This window comes from Melozone crissalis, unplaced genomic scaffold (assembly GCF_028551555.1).
Source record: "Melozone crissalis strain CALT ecotype California unplaced genomic scaffold, PUWL_Pcris_2 ptg000081l_1, whole genome shotgun sequence".
Taxonomy (NCBI): domain Eukaryota; kingdom Metazoa; phylum Chordata; class Aves; order Passeriformes; family Passerellidae; genus Melozone; species Melozone crissalis.
The window spans coordinates 18160879-18179472 of record NW_026535858.1 but is presented as its reverse complement, the minus strand read 5'-3'; the positions used below and the strand labels follow the sequence as shown (position 1 = coordinate 18179472).

At 39.0% G+C, this 18594-nt stretch overlaps 1 protein-coding gene across 1 annotated transcript; it reads right to left on the bottom strand.

Annotated features, from left to right (window-relative positions):
- Nucleotides 1–10893: 10893 nt before the first annotated feature.
- LOC128946405 (serine/threonine-protein phosphatase 4 regulatory subunit 3B-like) lies at nt 10894–18362 on the bottom strand. The gene is given in 12 exon segments (XM_054290145.1): nt 10894–10980; nt 11560–11731; nt 12184–12323; nt 12664–12833; nt 13481–13639; nt 14086–14188; nt 14853–14984; nt 15179–15295; nt 16086–16199; nt 16402–16479; nt 17614–18170; nt 18173–18362. Coding segments are annotated over 12 exon segments (2019 nt in total).
- Between the last annotated feature and the right edge of the window lie 232 nt (nt 18363–18594).

The following is an 18594-nucleotide window of genomic DNA, read 5'->3' as shown; positions in this document are numbered from 1 at the left end:
GGTTATAACAGGATGTTCTTGTCAGTTGGCCCAGAGGAGTCAGGAAAGGTGGGTGAGACACAAATCTAACCTTCTGAACTGAAATCTTGCTCAAAGATTTGAGCCAGAAAGCATTCTCCAATTTTTTCTATTTGACCTTGTTATGGGTCAAATGGGAGCTTCAGACAAGCCCTGCCTTAGGCTAAGACTTTTGGCAGCAGCTTGAATTTAGGCAGTTTGCCCCTAAATCACTTCAGCCCACAAGTTGTCCAGAATGGTAGATGGGGTCATTATAAAATGCATTACTTATTGAATAGATAGAAGATTAAGAGTCAAAAGACCTTAAACAGAGTTACTTACTACACAGTATAAAAGAACCACTAGTAGATTACATGAAACTGTGCACAAGATTAGGGTACCTATATTAAAGCTAGCAAAGAAACAGTTTAGATTAGAAGTCAATGTAATTTATCACTGAAATGACAATAGTGTACATAGAGTCCATTCACTCAATCCCCAGCAGAGTAAGCACAAAGAATTGGTGTCATGACTTTGGGGAGAAAGCTCCACATGTTTCCAGGGAATGTGCAGAAGATTTCTGCTTTGTGAAAGTTTGATGTAGCTTTTAGAGTTGTAAAGTGAAGCGTCTGTCAGTCAGAAATTCCAGCTTATCTTTCTACATGTGCTTCCACAGCACGATGTCCATTGTCACCTAAAACCATCAATTCCATGGTGCTGAATTAACTCCATCAAGGCAAATTGTCTTGACTGAGTCATTGCACCAAGGCTTAGGTGAGCATATGTGAGATGCCCTGAGTTATTTCATCAGCTAATGAGCAACAGATATGCTCTCGTGTGATGGGGGAAGATGCCCTGCTACAGACCTTGCTGTGGACCTCACAAACTGAAAAAGCTAAGACAAGTAAGTGAGTTGATGATCACAGGGATGGCTTCTGTTTACTCTAAAAATGTCATGGCCAAACAATGCTACTGGTCAAATGCCAGTTTTGCATGCATTAGCAGAGGTAAAGAGATGTTTTTACATTCTGGAAATCTCAGCTGGAGGAAAAAGAGTTTAGTACCTTAACAAGAACAAACACAGTAAAGATGAGGCATTTACTTGTATAAATAAGTAAAAAATCTGCATCTTAAAGTCCATATCCCAAATGTTTCACTCAAGTCTTACTTCCATTTTCATATTCAGGAAAGCTGAAAGGACACAAGGAATAGAGGCAACCAAATGTTCAGAATTAAATAGAATCATACAATATATATCAAGTGCTAAAGCTCAGAAAAAAAATCAGGACATGCCAATGTAATTGATATTCCTGTGCATTAAGACATAGCCTTTTAAAACATGATATTACGCTGTTTTATTTAAGAACTTTTAACTCATCATTACTAGATACTTTTCTCACTAAACACCTATAAACTCCAGACTAAATTTCTTGTCTAAGGTGAATACAACACTAAAATTTCCCTGTTGGCACTCCATGCATTACTATAGAACTGCTTGGGGGAAGCCATCAAGTTCAGAAGTGGAAGGTCCAACACGAAAAATTCAGGTCTGTTTGTGAGAACATGGTGTGAGTGACTATCTGTAGGGATAACTGGCATCTCCAACATTACACTGAGATACTTTGAACGAGCAGGATAGGTCTGAGTCTGCCAGGAGAGGAACTGGTAGTGTCTGTCACTGGAAATGTTGGGGAAGGTCCAAGCAGAGGTTCTGACTGTGAGCCCATTTTGCCCCAAAGTACATGACAGACCATGCAGCAGTGGTGGCCCTCAGACAAAAACCAGCAATCCAGAAGAACTTAAATAATATCCATTTGCCATCTGACTTCCAGGAGCCAGACAACTGCCTCCATGATGGCATCTTTGAAAATCTCTACAAAGCAATCTCTCAGAAGTCTGCAGTTCCCGAGCTCCAGTGCCCCTCTTCACAATGCTAAGATGATGAAGTGCATTATTTATGGATTCAAATGGTACATTCTTCTCCCAAAATAATTGTTGTATAATTGGGATAATGTCCTTCATTGTCTGCCTAAGTGAAACTTGGGTAGGAAATAACTCCTGGCTTTCAGCCATTTGATCAGTAGTCAGAGCTGACTGAAAACTTACCATCACGGCATTCAAGAATAATTAATCTTTTCAAATAAACAAAATATGTCACAGTAGCACTCCTCTTCCTTACAATATTTTATAGTATTTTAGATTGAAATAATTTTAAAATGTCTTTTCCCCCTTCTAAAAACTCTTGCAATAATGTACAAAGCAATTATGACAATATTTTCCACCTTTTCTCCTCCTCAACCTCTTCCCATCATCAATCCTCTTGTGTAAGCAGATGACTGTCAAGATTGTGATAGGGAGTTATTACCTCCGTATAGACAATAGGTCTAGTGATCATGCCACTGCAGCCTTGGGAAGGTTTTCAGAAGGAAGTTAAGAAAAGGTCTCCAGATTCCTGAGAGCTTTACAATGTGAAACAGGGGAAACTGAATCAATTTGGCATCTAAAAGAGAGGGTAAAGACTCTGATAAATTTCCTGGATGTGTCCACAGTGCTGTAGTGGAAGTAAATATACTCAAGTACCATAGTGGGACCTCTGTAGCTGTACAGCCACAGTAACCTGTTTGGCATGTTAATTAACTCTGAGTTAATTATCCCTGAGCTAGTTAACTCAGGAGTTAACACAACTTTCAGAGCAAATTTTGCAGAGAGCACTGAGTCCTAGTTTTGCTGAACTGAAGGAGCAGAGAACTTATCTTGAGAAGTTTGAAGCCATTTGTGGCACTGGAAAGGATTTTATCCTCTTGACTTCCATGTCTAATTTGGAGAGGTTGCACTTTTGATAAATGTATGAAAACTATCCTTCTGCCTTGCACTGAAAAATAAAATTTCAAATCCTTAAAGCATCTTGCAGAACCAGGCCCAAGGGCAGGAACTGCACCTTGGAAATATCATCAATTACGATATATGGAATACGTGTGAAACAACAGGTCAGCATCAACACATCAACAATCCACACCAGCACTAAACACCTGTGTGAGGGCAAAGATTCAGACACCTGTGAATGCATACAGATATACTTCTTCAGGCTCACCATCTCAGGCACCCTTGGAATATAACAAATCACTGCCTCTCACTGCAGGATTTACTTAATAGCGAGCTCTCACCTCTTGGCAAATCCTGCACAGTTTCTCATTAGCAGAATTACAAAGATATTTTCCCTTAAGTATCCAGCATTTCTACTGGCAGGGCTGAGCTCCAAACAAGAGCAGAAGCATCTCCTATGAAGTTTTCAGTAACTCAAGGTCTTTAACACCTTCTGTTTTAGTACTCTTGAGCAGAGTCTGAATCTGTTGCTATTTGTCTGTGTGGGCTGTATTTCCACATTTTTAAAACATTATTACAGCAATTATTTACATCACAATGATGTGACCTGACTAGATTTCAACAGAGTGAGCAGCTTTATGTTTCAACATTTTAGGAGAGATTCTCCCAGACAAAATGGTGATTTAAGTATAGAAAGATTCAATTACCCTCAAACTTAGTTCCATATGTGACATTCAGGGGAGGCTAGAAGCTCCCTTTCTCCTCTCTTTAATATCTGAAGATGTTAAATGAGGAAGACTCAATAGGAAGTAGCTAGCAAAAGTGAAGAGAGAATTATACAAGAATCAAAATATGTGAATGGAGAGTAATTTTCTGAATCTAAACATCCACACACAGAAAATAAAATTATTCCTTGAGAAATAAATCAAGATTGGAGATAAAGTAATTTGGTGAAGAAGAAGTAGTAACAGATATCTATCTAGGTTAAGAACCTAGCTGTAGTATTATGTATCAAATGACTGATATTTTTCAGCTCAATCTTCTGATCAAACTAGGAAGATAAACAAAAGAAATAAAAAGAAAGTAAATACAATTATCTGTAGCAAAGTATTTTTGTTAGATTAGAAACTATTAGTAAGGAAGTAGAGAGAGGGAGAGGAGCTACTAATCAATGAAGTGTTGCTTTTTGCCTTACTGGTCTGCCAAGAAAAAAATCTACCTCATATGTCAGATTTAATTATTCATATACATTGAGAGTAATGATGCTGAAAATTACCATAAATCTTCCTTACTCTGATTTTTTAAAATCCATGACAAACATTTAATACATTCAAATGGCAACAATAAAGTTGTTCTAGCACGGCTGGGAGCTTGGTGATGAGCACCCTTACTCCTGGTCCCCTCCACCTCATGTAGCAAAGCTGAGAACTCCTAAGTTAATGTAATGATTGATACACAATCCTTCCTGAGCTGGGTAAAGATGGTGGAAACACTTCACTTTCTTGCATTGCATTAGACTGAGTAAAGACAGAAGAAACCTAGCCTACCAAGCAGAGGACTGGGCTCCAAGACGCTACAAGAAACATACAACAAGCAGCTCATATTCCTGCCTTTTCTCCTCACATTTTCTCTTCTCCTCCATGCTTCCTCTGCAGCAATACATCTACTCCTTAATTTTTGAGCTTATACTGATGCCTTAGAATTTTAGCTTTTATATTTTTAATTTATTTGTAATCCTGCAATGCTTTAATGTATAACTCCAAACTCCATATAAAGTGTTAGCTACTGCTTTCCCATTTTGGTCAGACACAACAATTCTTCTCTAGGCCTGGGAATCAAGGACAAGCTACTGTCTTAGGACCAGAGAAATGTAAACAAAAGTGAGTTGGAGGAAGAGCAAACTTAGGGTAAATGTCTTCATTACCCAAAGCTATAATTAGCAGATTGACCCCCAGTCTGCAAATGGACCAAACTTTTAAAAGTATCAAACCCATCACCCTTTGTCCATTTTTGGGTGTAGCCCCTGAAGGGGCATCATCAGCCCTGAATTATTTTTAAATGAGGCCTTGGCTCTAGTTACTCTTCCCTTAGTGAGATAGTTTGGTTGAGCTGCTCTTCCACAGTTAATGGAGAGCTAAATTAGCCATGTGGAGTATCAAGAGAGTGCAAATGCTCACTGCAAAAGCATCACCTGACAGCAGCCAAGAAGCCTCTCAAGCTGAGCACCTGAGTACAGCATGATGCCTGCAGGCACGGTCACAAACATAGAATTACTGATGTAAGATGTTGGAGACTTATTTCATAGTGGGGCATGTCCTGGCCTTGTCTGAAAGAGCACAGCTGTGACTAACAAAAGTGCCTCCATGTGGTTTTATATGGACTTGGAGTGTGTTCCAATCCAGTTAAATGGGATTCCACGAGCTAAGATGTCTGTCCAGCTGCTCTGACCTGGGCAGACTGAAGAAATTTGGAAAATCCCCGGAGGCTAATACCTCCAGGGTCTGACACACAGTGGAGTTACATTCCTGCATGCCCCCTGAGCTCTGGAGTCCATCCTATTTGTGCTCTTCAGCCTCAGTAAATGTCATCTGAGTCATGTCCCCTAGGAATGAAAAGCTGAGCAGTATTTGCAACCACTGTATTGCTGCCTCAAGAACCAAATGATGGCCCTCTGACTTGCTTCCCTGCTTCCAACTGCAGCAAAAATTGGATGTCTTGGGAGAAGAAGGTGGTCAGAGCAAGGAAATATGAATTATCATCTCCCAAGGGATGGTATGCAACAGTCTGCACAGACACTGATTACAGCAGTGGGCTTGGGACCCTGAACAGATGTAGAGATCCTCTCCTTCACTGATACATCTAACCAGTTTTCAGGTGTTTCCTCAAATATTAGTTCTGCTCAGGTAAGGAAACATTTCCTACTAAGAGTGACATTACCTTCACAGGCCTAGGGCTTGGTTGGCTACAGTTCCTGCATTCCATGCAGTGCTGCCATGGCTCTGCAGGCTTCTCACTGAACTCACTCAGAAACTACCAATCCTCCTGCCTTGTCACCTGACAGGCCAAAACTTAAAAGCCTCATCTACATGAAGCCAGGACAAAGTATGTCATTCACTGATAAAGTATGCTATTCACATTCAAAAAACCCCAAACAATTCAGCTTCATTGCTTTTTGTGGATCTGGGCCCCTGCTAGAGACAGTGACCATGAATTATTTCAGTGTTCTGGGGGTAAAATAACCAACTGTTCTGTTTTCTGGGCCTTTCTCATATTTGTTTTCCAAGAAAAGACATGGTCTTCTGTAGCTTAGATTTGCTCCAAGCTACAACAACCTACAGTTGATGTGCCAACTTCAACAACGTTTCAAGGCAGTCAGACTTCTTCAACTCCTCACACTTCTACTCTGGAACACTGCTGGGGATAGCTGTGAAATTTCAACTGATTTGCACTGGCACAGGATATTGCCTTGGACTTCCTCATTAATACAGAGATAAATAGGACTTACTGCAGAAAATGCAATAGATATCTAATTAAGTGGATATTTGTATTGTTCATAGCAGAATTTGGATGAAGACTGATTTGTCTCTGAGTGGTCAATATTGAGACATATCCCCAGATGGTGAAAATGCAATGAGAAAGGGGGTATGCACAAAGCAAATGTATGGAATCAGACTGTGTACTATTTCCACAGCCATGTGATATTTCACTGTCAGAAAGTCTGATGTTTACTCTTGGCCTGTTGCTATGCCTAATTGCTAAGTATTTATTGGAACAAATTATTAGAAAAATAAGCCAAACAGGAAAAGAATAAAGACTCATTTATGTGGAGGAAAAAAAAAAAAAGCTTCTCCCCACATCTGATAAATAGCCAGGCAGGCATAGCTGAAGGATCTCCATGTCAAATGAATATTTGAGGTACTGAAAAATAAATTTCAGTGAATTACAGGAAGTTTACCTAAAAGGATGCTAAATGTAGCTTCATTTTTTATTCCTACTGGGCATGAAAAAAGTTTATACACAATGAAATCACTTGGTGAAACTACAACATGTATGTGACTTCAGCTTATTAACTTGCCTTTCTGTTGGTTTTCCCAATTTTGATAAAACAGATTAATCACTGTAGAGTTCCTCCTTATTTGGAATAAAAGGGCTCGATATCCAGTCATTTTTATGTCCTGATTTCTCATATTTGTCTTGTTAAACGAGCTCAGTTGTTTGTAACCTTACCCCACTGATGTCATGGCAAATATCTATCAGGCAATCACTTTTCCACAGAACTGCTCAGCCCGCAAGATTAATAAAGGCAGACCACACAGATATCCAACACCCATTTCCTGGCACTCTAAAAAACCTCCTGCCACAAGACACCCTCCAGTTACTTCCTTTGTCTTCCTCCACTATTACTTTTTCTCCATTTCTGAGCATCATCTTAGCTCACACATGTTGGTTTTCCCCTATGACTTTCCTGTGACTTCTTATGGTGGGATCATTCTCCTCCTTTTATAGGTGGGAGCACTGCAGCGTAATATGGTATCAAGATGAGGAAAAGTATAGGCAGCTGTGGCCTCTTCCATAGTACAGGAGGAAGAGGATGACAAACATTAAGATACAACAGAAATTAGGAAATAAACCAAAACAAAACAAAAACCAAAACAAACAAAACCCAAAACAAAGAAAAAACCATCTAATTTGGCTAGGGCATTTGAGGAATCTAATGCTTTGAATACTTTCAGGGCATAAAAACCATAAACTGTATAGTCATTATTAATAGCTTTTCTGACATCTTAGTCCTTCATGTTGAAGCTGTGTTTTAATTCACTAAATAGTCACCACAGAAACCTGAAATCAAACAAAAAAGAGGTGTCAGTGATAGAAGCATGGTGATATGGCACAGAGTGATACTCTCTGCCTTTGTTATCTGTGACCTCCAGAAATACAGACAGGAAGAGAGAGAACACAAGGGTTGCTTTAAGATGTGTATTAACTCTCAGGCTGTCAAAGCACAACACCAGAAATATATCTGCAGCAAACTCCTGAAACAAAGAATTACCTTATGCAACAGCTTCAGAGGATGAAACTGCATTTTTGTCTCCATAAATATAGCTTCATAATTTAGTCTCTCCTAAATGCTGTCAGTAGAGAGAAGGCTCTAGAAAATAAGTAGCTTTATGTGGTGAGTAGTCTGCAAGCTGCATGTACTTCTTGTGACAGTGCCTAGCATATACACAAGAGTCACCCAAAACAAGCCCTCCTGATGCCACAGCTAGCTGGAAAATACAGAAGAGCCATGTGTTTAGTGTATTCCTGAACCTCTACTCACACAAATACAAACTTTTTTGTCCACTCATACATCAAACCTTTAGAGATAAAACCACCCAGATTTTTGCTGCTTTCTGGAGACAAGAAACACAACCAGTGTAAGGGTTGCACGATAATTTTGTTTAGAGAAATCTTGATCCTTTTGCACATCTCTAATTTGGAATAGGACAGTCACCAACATGAGCTATACTAAATAGCCACAAAGAAGTGTTTGTAACCTGGTTAACTTTCCATGCAGAGAGATTTACTTCTGTAACAGAGAGATTTCTCTTGCAGAGAGAAATCTTCTTAAATAGACAGATAATTCAGAGAAGCACTTTGAACTCATGATTTCATGGCTCCTGCACTCTCTCTTAGTGACACCTAAATTTCCCTGTATGTGCAGCACGGGAGGTGGTATCTATTCACACACTTTTGAAGTAAACAACTCAAATATTATAAAGTCTAGAGTACCCTTAAAAAGCCACCCTTGGTCAAGAGCCATCACACAGTTGTTACATTTATTCTAGTTTGGTCAGTTTTGGTTGGGTTTGGTTTTGTTGCTTTTTTTAAATATAAATTTATTTTCAGCATAAAATGTCTCCACTTTAATAAATTTTATCCATTTTCAATTTACCTAATTTTGCATTTCACTCCTGCCTTGCAGCACTCCATCTCATTTCAGGGATAATCTTACCCGATTTCTTTATCCCTTCTCTCCAGACACAGTAATTATCAGCTCTGAGAAATCAAGAGGGCAGCTTCTCACAGAAACCTTAATAATAAGTGTTTTAAAAATTGTTTAACAAACTATTCTAGATATAATAATTAAATTTCCCCCTGAAATATAAGGTTTTGGAGCTGAACATTTCTTTTATACTGTTGAATAAAAATGAGTTTCTTCTAAAGAAAGTGCTCTGACAGATATGCTACAGATTTCTGCTGAAGTGATTTCAGCTGGCAGTGCATCTCATTGCTTCTTATTTTCTTTTCTCATTTCATACCCAGCCAAGATGACCAAAGTATAAAATCTTAAAGTAAGTTTTCTCCAACACATGGCCTTAACATGTGGTTCAGATAGACACAGAATGTTTTTGGAAAACCCCTTTTTCCTGATGCAAGATGAAATGTCACATTAATGGGGATCGCTGCAACTTAATGGGAATAAACACTACATCTGTGATAACCAATAACTTAACCAATGAATGGCTAAAATGCGTTTTAGCTTCTAATCTTTGACCTACTGTTTAGGCTCCCATCAATCTCAGGGATTTTTTTTCCCTACAGCTGAATAGAAAAAAATATTTTTCTATTGAAAAATCTAATTTTACATAGGTAAAAAATTTGCTCTGTTCTTTTTTTCCTCTTTGGGAGTTTTCAAATGATGAAATCTTTCCTCTGTATCCCTCAGCCAAGGGAACAGAAGTGACATGACGCTGATACATATTAGAACAAGGCATTTGGAAGGGTGGGTGCTGATATCAGCTGCCAAAATTGCCTCCCATGGAAAAGTCAAATCACTGGAAGGGTTGGAAGCACAGGGCAGGAAGACAGTGCACTGCTGGAGAAGCTCAAGCTGATTTCACCCTGATTCAGGGTGTTTTTCAGTTCAAAGGCAAAGCAGTTGGAAGGAAGCAACTTGGTTTTGAGAAGCTCATCACAGACTCCAAGAAAAGATGGATGTTTTGAGAATAAATTGCATCATCAATAAGCAAAAGGATTTGTTTTCTAATTTTACACTTAGTTTTACAGAACTTTCAGACAAGCTGCTCAGTACTTATATATCAGTATTTCAAATTACATGGACATTGACTTTCCAGAAAGTCCATGAAACTCACTGATGTGTTCAGCAGCAGGGCTGCTGAGCATCCCTGCAGTGAAGACTTGTTCAACCACTGGCCTCAGCCTCTTGAGAGCCTATAGACAACCAGATACTGAAATCTGCTAAAATAAAGCAACTTTAGGCAAAAATAATTGCTTTAGTTGCAAAGTTTGAGATGTCACCTGCAATTCAGTTTCAAAAGAGTAGAAATCTTTTTAAAACCCTGTTCTGGCTTGGCCCTGACAGATTGAAAGGGAAGCCAAGAGTGGGGTTACCCTTTGCACAGTGCATGACATCACTGACTACAACAGTAAGTCACAGGAAAGGAAGCAAACCCACCCAGTCAGGTTTCATGTAACTTTTTATTAAAATATAACTTACAAATAACACATCTTATGAAATTAAAGAGTCCAATTGTAATTCCTGAATTTTACAGCTCAGCATGAATATTGCCATATATTTACAAATGCTGTAAAACAAGTACATTGGGATCTTTAACACAAAATAAACTTGTTTGATGGAAAAAACTATTTTATATATCTATACAGAAAGGAACTTTTTCCAAACAAGAGCTACAATTAAAACTAGCCACTACCTTAAACTAACTACTAACTAAAGCTTCAAAACATAGGAATGGCTTCACATTAAACTAATCCATGAGAAATAGACCTAACATATGTTACTATATATTGCTACTATATTTTGTAATATTATTTATGTTAGTTATATTATATTATATTATATTATATTATATTATATTATATTGTATTGTATTGCATTATATTGTATTATAAACATATATTACCACTGCATTGCATTAATATTGTATAATAACATCTATTAGAAGAAAGGTCTATTAGGTGGATTGCAGCTGGTTCCGTGTTTTAACATTAAACAGTTGCAGCACTGGAAAACCCATAATAAAAGTTCATATTTAAAATTTTCAGTTTCCTTTAGGAATCCAGATGAGCTCTTTTCTTTGGCGGTGTCTCATCATCTTCATCATCAGGATAACCAAATACTTCAAATAGACCTCTCTGCTAATTAGAAAAAGATAAAAAAATTAAATTCCCACATTGAAAAAATACATGCTGCATATCTGTTTTGCCCCCAAGTCTTAGGAGTGAGCAATAAAATTCTTGCCACAGTTTTCTGTAGCTGCTCAGAAGCTAAGATTCAAATAATTCTCAGCTGTAAAAGGCACAAAAGAGGTATCACTTCCTGCATTTTGTCTGCTTAACAACACTTATAAATTCCCTGATGGGCAATAGATTCCAAAAAAGGCAATCTTATCGGTGTATCACACACACAGGGCACCAGCTGGGCAGGGAAGAAAGCCAAGGAATAAGTTCAATCATGCAGAAGAGGCAAAATTAACCTGTGCCCACCAAATGAACAACAGACTCCAGTCCCACCTTATCCTCCTTGAACCTTACCCCAGACTAATCAGGGTTTCACTCTTAGTGAAACTAGTCCGAGATTTGGGTGAATTTGTCCCTAACTAAGGCACCCTGTACAAGGCTTTTGCTGACTGTTCCACATTATACCCAGTAAAGTTCCACGATGCTGCTCTACTGTCCTATGTAAGGACAGAAGCTTTCATAAAAGTTCTCTCCCACCTTGGGGGCTGTCACCACTGTTGTCAGGGTTGTATATGTTGGATAGGAGCCATTGGAGCTTGCTGGTGATGTTGGAGCTGCCTTCTCTTCACCTTCACTGAACTGCACATCTTCATCCACCTGTGAGACTGCTGCTTTGACAAATGTCTCACCAGGCAACATGGAGGAGACACTGCAAGAGACATAGGACAAGTGATTGAAGCTTTGCCTGATGTTTCATACTCAGACAGGTCATAAATGGCTTCCAAAGCTTTAGAATTAATTGACTTGGAAAAGGTAATCCAGCTCCAGCCCTGCTTCCACCTGCACCAGAAGCTTCACAAATACCCAGGCAGACTGATAATGAGGCAGACTGAATCCTAACTCAGAAGAACAAAGCAAGATTATGCTTTTCATAAACTGAGAGTTTTCTGAACAGAACATTTAATCTACTGAGCACATCAGCTCTGCTCAAAGAAAGGTAGATGGGGGTTTACTCTAACTCAAGGAGTTTTCAGCAAGAATGAAATCCAACCCCAATCCCAGCCACCTGCTTCTGCTGCTCTTTGGGAAATTAAAAACTAACCAGCAGGCCTGCAGAATGGCAGTCACTGGCAGTCTCCTAAGACAGAAACTGGGCCATACCTGTTCAGTTTCTCATTTTGCTGGTATTTTTCTTGCTCATATTTTGTCTTCAGTCCCTGGAATGTGTGAATGTTTTTGACAGATTCCAGTGCATCAGAGAAGTTCTCAACTATATGTGCAATAAGGAAGTGAATACCCTCCTGAGTAAAAACATATACAGGGTTTCAGTCTCAAATGTTCACATACAGAAAGTCAGAAAGCTTTTAACTTTTTATTTTGGAAAGTAACTGCTTCCTTGTCCAGAACCAAAATATTGTTGTCAAGAGCAAGCAGGAAGCAATCAGATTTATTCTTTGGAAAAAAGCTGAGATCTAGAAAGAATTATTAAACTTCCCTTAGAAATAGACGATAGACTCAGCAATGTCCCAGTTCCATTTATGACTCTTCCAGCAAAACAAGATGTTTGCTATCTTGGAAAAGTCTGCCTCTTGCCCTGCGAGGTCATGGATGTGTTGGTGCTAAGGCTGCTGCTGAACTCACCTTTCGGATGAATTCAAACAGCTCCATTGAAGCAGACTTGAGCAAGTTGCACTTATTCCGGTTGTCCAACACAGCATTTACAACTGGTTCAAACAGGTTTCCCAGAGTGATGTAATGGTTATAAAGTTCATCTTTCAGGCCAATTATCTTCCTCATAAAGCGAAGAGCACCTGTGTGAAGAAAGATATTCAAGCATTCAAAAACCACATGCCAGGCTCTCATCTTCTTGTGGAAGAATTTAAAAACCTGGTGTTACCCCAAGAGGAAGATGCACCCCAAAGTGCAGAAGCAGATTTGTTGACTGGTCACCTTTTCAGGAACCATGGATTTCTTTCTCAAGTCCAGCAGCAATGCATTCCAGCATGCATAAAGTTCATATATTAACTCCCCACTGTGCTTTTGTCCTTGTTCCCCTCCCAGAACAAGCCCTAAGTCTTTAAAGATCCTGGTTCACAGAATTTCACTCACTCTCCACAAGGAGAACCAGATTTAGGACATTATTAAGAAAGGACACCATTTCCACTGAAATGAGGTAGGAAATCTGATTACAAAGGATCCTGCCATGAAGATTTGAAAGAATCTCTGTAGAGATTTGAAGATTTGAAAGGAGACAACAATCCTCTTCCCACAAGAAACTGCATTGGTCTGTACTTACAGACAGCTTCTACCTCATTTTTTCCAAATTACTTAATTGTAGCCTGTAAAACCCAGCAAATGAACTGGAATTCTGAATTCAAGTGTACATTGGTACTGGTACACCTTCCACACAGGACACACAAAGCCTTGAAAAAGGAAATCATGACAGTTCCATACTCACACAAGGCCAGAAATTTGTGTTTGGATTTCATCAAGACCAGTGTTCTTCTTAGGAGATCTTTCTTGATAATGAAAATCTTCATGTGATACTTGTGCCGTTCCACACAAAAAGACAACAGCTGCAAAACTGAGGCAAGTATTTCTGCTGTTTGATAATTATCTACAAGAAAAAGTAATGCCATAAGTTGTACAAAGAAAAAAAAAATGTACTGTCAAAATACACTGAGCTCAGTTGCTATTGGAGTTCCTGACATATTTTTAGTGGGCTTTTTATTTTACTGGATTGCTTTAGGAAGCAGGACATTGGGTCAGAGCAAAACAACAAACACAACTGTGGCTTTTTTGCCTTTACAGTAAATATTCTTTAAAATTAGACTAGTAAAACTATGGCATTATTCTCAATATACATGAAGGAAGCACATCTTTACAAAGTAGACCATCAAGCTATGTCAGCATTCACAGCTTCAGGAAAGGGCTATGAAACATCCTGCCCCAAGAATCCCTGTCCCTGGAGGAACAGCAGCTTGCTGGCACGCATAACAGGTCTATTGCTGTTATCAGGACTGTAAGGCCCTTCAAAGGGAAAAAAATTTAAATTGTCATTACCTATTTCATACCATTCTTCTGATGTATCAGCCAGAAGCGGCGCTGTAAGAACATGAATGTAACGGTCGTAGAAGATATCGAGAAATTCAAATATTTCTAAATTCTAAAACAACAATAACTTCATTAAACACTCGCATTCACATACAACCTTTTAAATGAAAGAGTAGTAACAGAAGAAACATCCTACAAAGAATTCTACTGAGTTCTTTGAATCTGCAGCACTGTCTTCACACGAGATCAATTTCTTCATTTTGGGACAAACTTTTGTTTCTTGTGTCTCCAAACAACCTAGCTATCACTAAAAGAATTCCCAGCATGGATGCAAATATATACTGGGAAGAACATCAGTGACTCAAAGTGCTTGACAAAGTGTACTCAAACCATTCTGAAGTGCACATAGTTTTGCTCAGAAGAACCTGTAAACCATTTTTACAGTTTTACAGGTATTCTGGTACATAACAATGTATTAAAATCTTTCAGGCTTTATCATCCAGATGAGAGAGCTATGGTCAGACAGTACTACGGCACTGACACATGCGATTGTGTGGTTTAATACTGGCGCGATGACCCAGACACATACCTTTCATCAGAAAATTAGCTTATCTTTTGCTTATTTAAAGTCACTATCAGACCACAGTACACTCAATTAAAGAAATTTTTTATATATAATTTTTTTATCCTCTGCCCACAATAATAGCAATAGAGAATATCAGGCTTTTAAGTTTACCAAGACAGTATCATATTTTCTGCTATTCACGTTCTCTTACACTAGCTATGGCCAGCATTTTTTCTGGATCAATCAGAGCACACAAAATCTCCATCAACTGATTATCTCCTCCAAACTCAGGGTTTGGACTACAGATTATCTGCTCAATGACCTCAGTGATGAGTTGGGTATCCTGCAAAAAAAATCCAAAGAAAGAAATGACAAAATAATTACTCACAAGAATAGAATGAGTTCCCCACTTTCTGCAATTTTTTTAAAATTAAGAATTAAAACAAAACGCAGAAATTTAGGTTTTATTTTTCTGCTTATTTTCCTGTTTGCCCTAGAACTGGTATATTCAACAAACTCCAAACCACTTTTACTTACATTCTCACTCCGCTGGGCTTCTTGCATTACAAATTGTTGGATGGTGGCTGGACTAAATTCTACTAGATAAGACAATATATCCGTAGCAGCAGCTCTAACTTGCAGATTACCCATTCCCTAACAAAGAAAAAAAAAAGTTTAATTTGTTAGAGTAAATAAAGTTTGGTACTTATTATCATGTGAAGCTGCAAAGAGGAGGCAGTTTAAAAACTGGAGAATATTTTGTTACAAAAATTTTCATGACAAACACAGTAATATGGTTACAGAAAAACAGTAAGGAACCAGGCAAATCCTTTTCCTACTATTTTCCTCCTTTAGAAAGGGCACAAGGCTTTCTGTGTATTTGAGAGCCCTAACTTAGGCTAGAAACATTACAACATGCTTCAATATCTAACTTTATTGATATTCTATGCCTGCTATCCACAATTTATTAATTTTATACTAAAGGACCAACTGTACAAATCAAGGTGTACCACAGTTTCTGTGCCTATTTACAGGCAACAAGAATCCAAAACTTTCTTTGAAGGATGCGATTTTCTCTGATTAAAAAAAACAACAATCAAGCTTCGACATGAAAAAGTCTTTTTCACCTTTTGACTACCTTGTCACAGGGGCTTCACAGCCCTCAGACTTTTTCATCATGAAGTCTGAAAAGTAAAAATAGTAAGAGCAGTGAAGCCAGGCTGCTCCAGAGCAGAACTGTGGGCAGCTTCTGGATTCTGGACATTACCAGAAAACTCCACTCTCAGCAGAGCAATACTCTCCAATCAGACTTATGAAAAAGTGCTCAGCAGATAAAAAAAAAGAAAAAAAAAAAAAAGAAAAAAAAGAAGGAGAAAGGCTACATGGCTGTGGGCTTTTCTCATTTTTCTCGTTTTATTAAAACCCATTCTAAGTTTTCACTTACCATTAACCTTTCAAGAGTTGGAAGAAATCCCAACTTTGCCAAAGTTTGAAGAAATTCATCTCTTTTCTCAGGTAATGTGAAAGAAAAGGCACAGAATTCCTTGAAAAACTTCATCTGGTGCATGGGAAAAAAGAAAAGGTCTTATGTATTTGAGTCAGAAAACTCTCTGAAAGGAGGAAACAGTTACAATTTGCACTGGAGGCGTACTGCCTCTTAGAAATACTTCTAAGACTGCAGAACTCTAAGGACAGTTTCACTTTCTACTTCATCCCTCTCATTTAAAGTCTTTGAGGAGCCACTGAGACTGCTGACTTACCAATTCACATTGTTGCTCGCCAGCAGTAGCTTCATTTGTTAATTGTGCAAAAACTTCAGGCAAAAATTCCTCATCTTTCTGTAAAGCATGCAAAAAGAACACAAATTACACAGGGCCTTTTGGAAAGTGAAAATATGATCTTTCTAGGATCACACACATCTCCAGGACACCAGAGCCACAGGTAAAGCTGGGCACAGGGGATGATCCCTAAAGCTGATCCCTAAATTTGTCTCTACAGTGTGGCATTTCCTTTCTTTCTCTGCTGTGCCACCCCTATGCTTTGCAGTTCTGCCAAAGCCCACAGACTCCCTGTGGGATTTGCTACACCCACACACACATCAAAAAGACAGAGACGGACAGTCCTAATTTGTTTCAGACTCCCTCAGAGCACTTTGCATATCAACTTCTAGGGAAGCAACTGGAACACTTCTAACGTAAAAAGTGTTAACCAAGAGAAAACTTTGGCCCTACTGTACCTGCACCATTCATACTACACTGTGAACATCCCAAGGGGATCAGTTTCCCTCTTTTGGATCCACAACATTGCAAAGCACCTTTTCAGTCCATCTCTGTGAGGACTCCATTAACAGATTGCAATTTGGCTGCAGCCACATTCTCCTGAATCTTACTAGCAGTAAAACCAGCTCTCCCACATGCAAGCACTCTGCTTTGCCAAGATGGGAAACTTTTGTGACTATTATGTGCTTTTCAGATTCACATCCTCTACCGGTATAAGATATTTAAGGATATATAGGACAACACTACACTTCGTGTTAAGCATTTCATTCTTTACACTCCAAGAAACCCAGGAACGTCATAATCTCTCAAGTGTTTTGGCACTTTCTGCCATATCTGTCCACCCATTTCTCTGAACCCTTTTACATGGAAAACAGTATAATAAATGTCCCTGGAATGAAATACTGGAAGTTGCATGTTCTTTAAATACTTATATAAAACCAGTTTCAAAGGTTTTTTGGCAATCAAAGAGAAGGACTTTATTTTGTTACAGCCAATAAAAAGTATTAAGATATTAACCTGAAATTTATCATTTTGAAAATACAAAAAATCCAAGGTATCAGAAAGAAGGGAACGCATTCAAAACATTGTGCCTGTGATTAACTTACACAGTGTTCACCAGCTTTAAACCATTTCCAAACTACAGCCAGAGGGATCTCTACAGATCCCATCTAAGCCACATTAAAAAACACTTACCTGCAATGCCTGTAAAATCTCCTCTTTGCTGCAGCTGATGAAGGAATTGAGGGTAGAAAGAAAACCCGCTTCAAAATCTGATGGATTAGGCATGATGATGGCGTGAATGTACTGTGCCCTAGATGTCTGGCGGATTTTTTGCCTGAGTTCAGGGTCTCTGATAGGAATAACCTCCTGAAGCTTTGCTGTTTTGGTTAAGAATTCCCTGTGCCATGCTGGCTGAGCCAAACAAGGATCATATTCAAGGCATCCGACGACACCCAGAATACACTCATCAGAAAACATCACCTCAAACAGAATGGCTTTGTCCAGGTACAAAATTCCTCTCACAATGTCAAACAGAAGATGCAATCCTTCAGTGTTCTTTACACTCTCACAGACTTGGAAAAGCTGTAGCAGCTTTGGAATATAGCCTTCATTCTTCAAGGCCAGTGCTAGCTTTTGCTTACGGATGCGTGAGAGGCGAACAGAAGTCACTAGGTCTGCAATCTCTCCAAGTTTGTGGAGTTCACAGGTGGGAAGGTCTATCAAATGACTAATTCTACTCATTTCTTTAGGCATTCCTCTTCTGACTCAAGAAGGTCCTGGGTAACTTCCAGAGAATGACACCAATACCCAAAGGAGACAAGAGGGAAGCAAGACAGGAGCCCACTCTGCACTGTCCTCCTGATGCTCTGCCCCTCCAACTGCCTCAGGTGTTCTTCAGTCATTGTGATGTCACTTGGATCGGAGCCTGCTGATTGGTCCATTCCTCTAACTCCCAGACTCCAGAATGTTGGGCTCATGACTGTCCAGGGTCACGGTAAGTGACCAGTGGCTGTTGTCTGTTGGTGACCTTTTAGAACTTCTAGAGCCCCTTCCAGTACCTGCTGGGGGCCTATAAGAAGGCTGGAGGGCAGCCTTCTTACAGGCTTTTAGAGCCTCTTTCCAAGGGCACGCAGGGAAGAGGGGGAATAGCCTTAAGCTGTTTCTATTGGATAT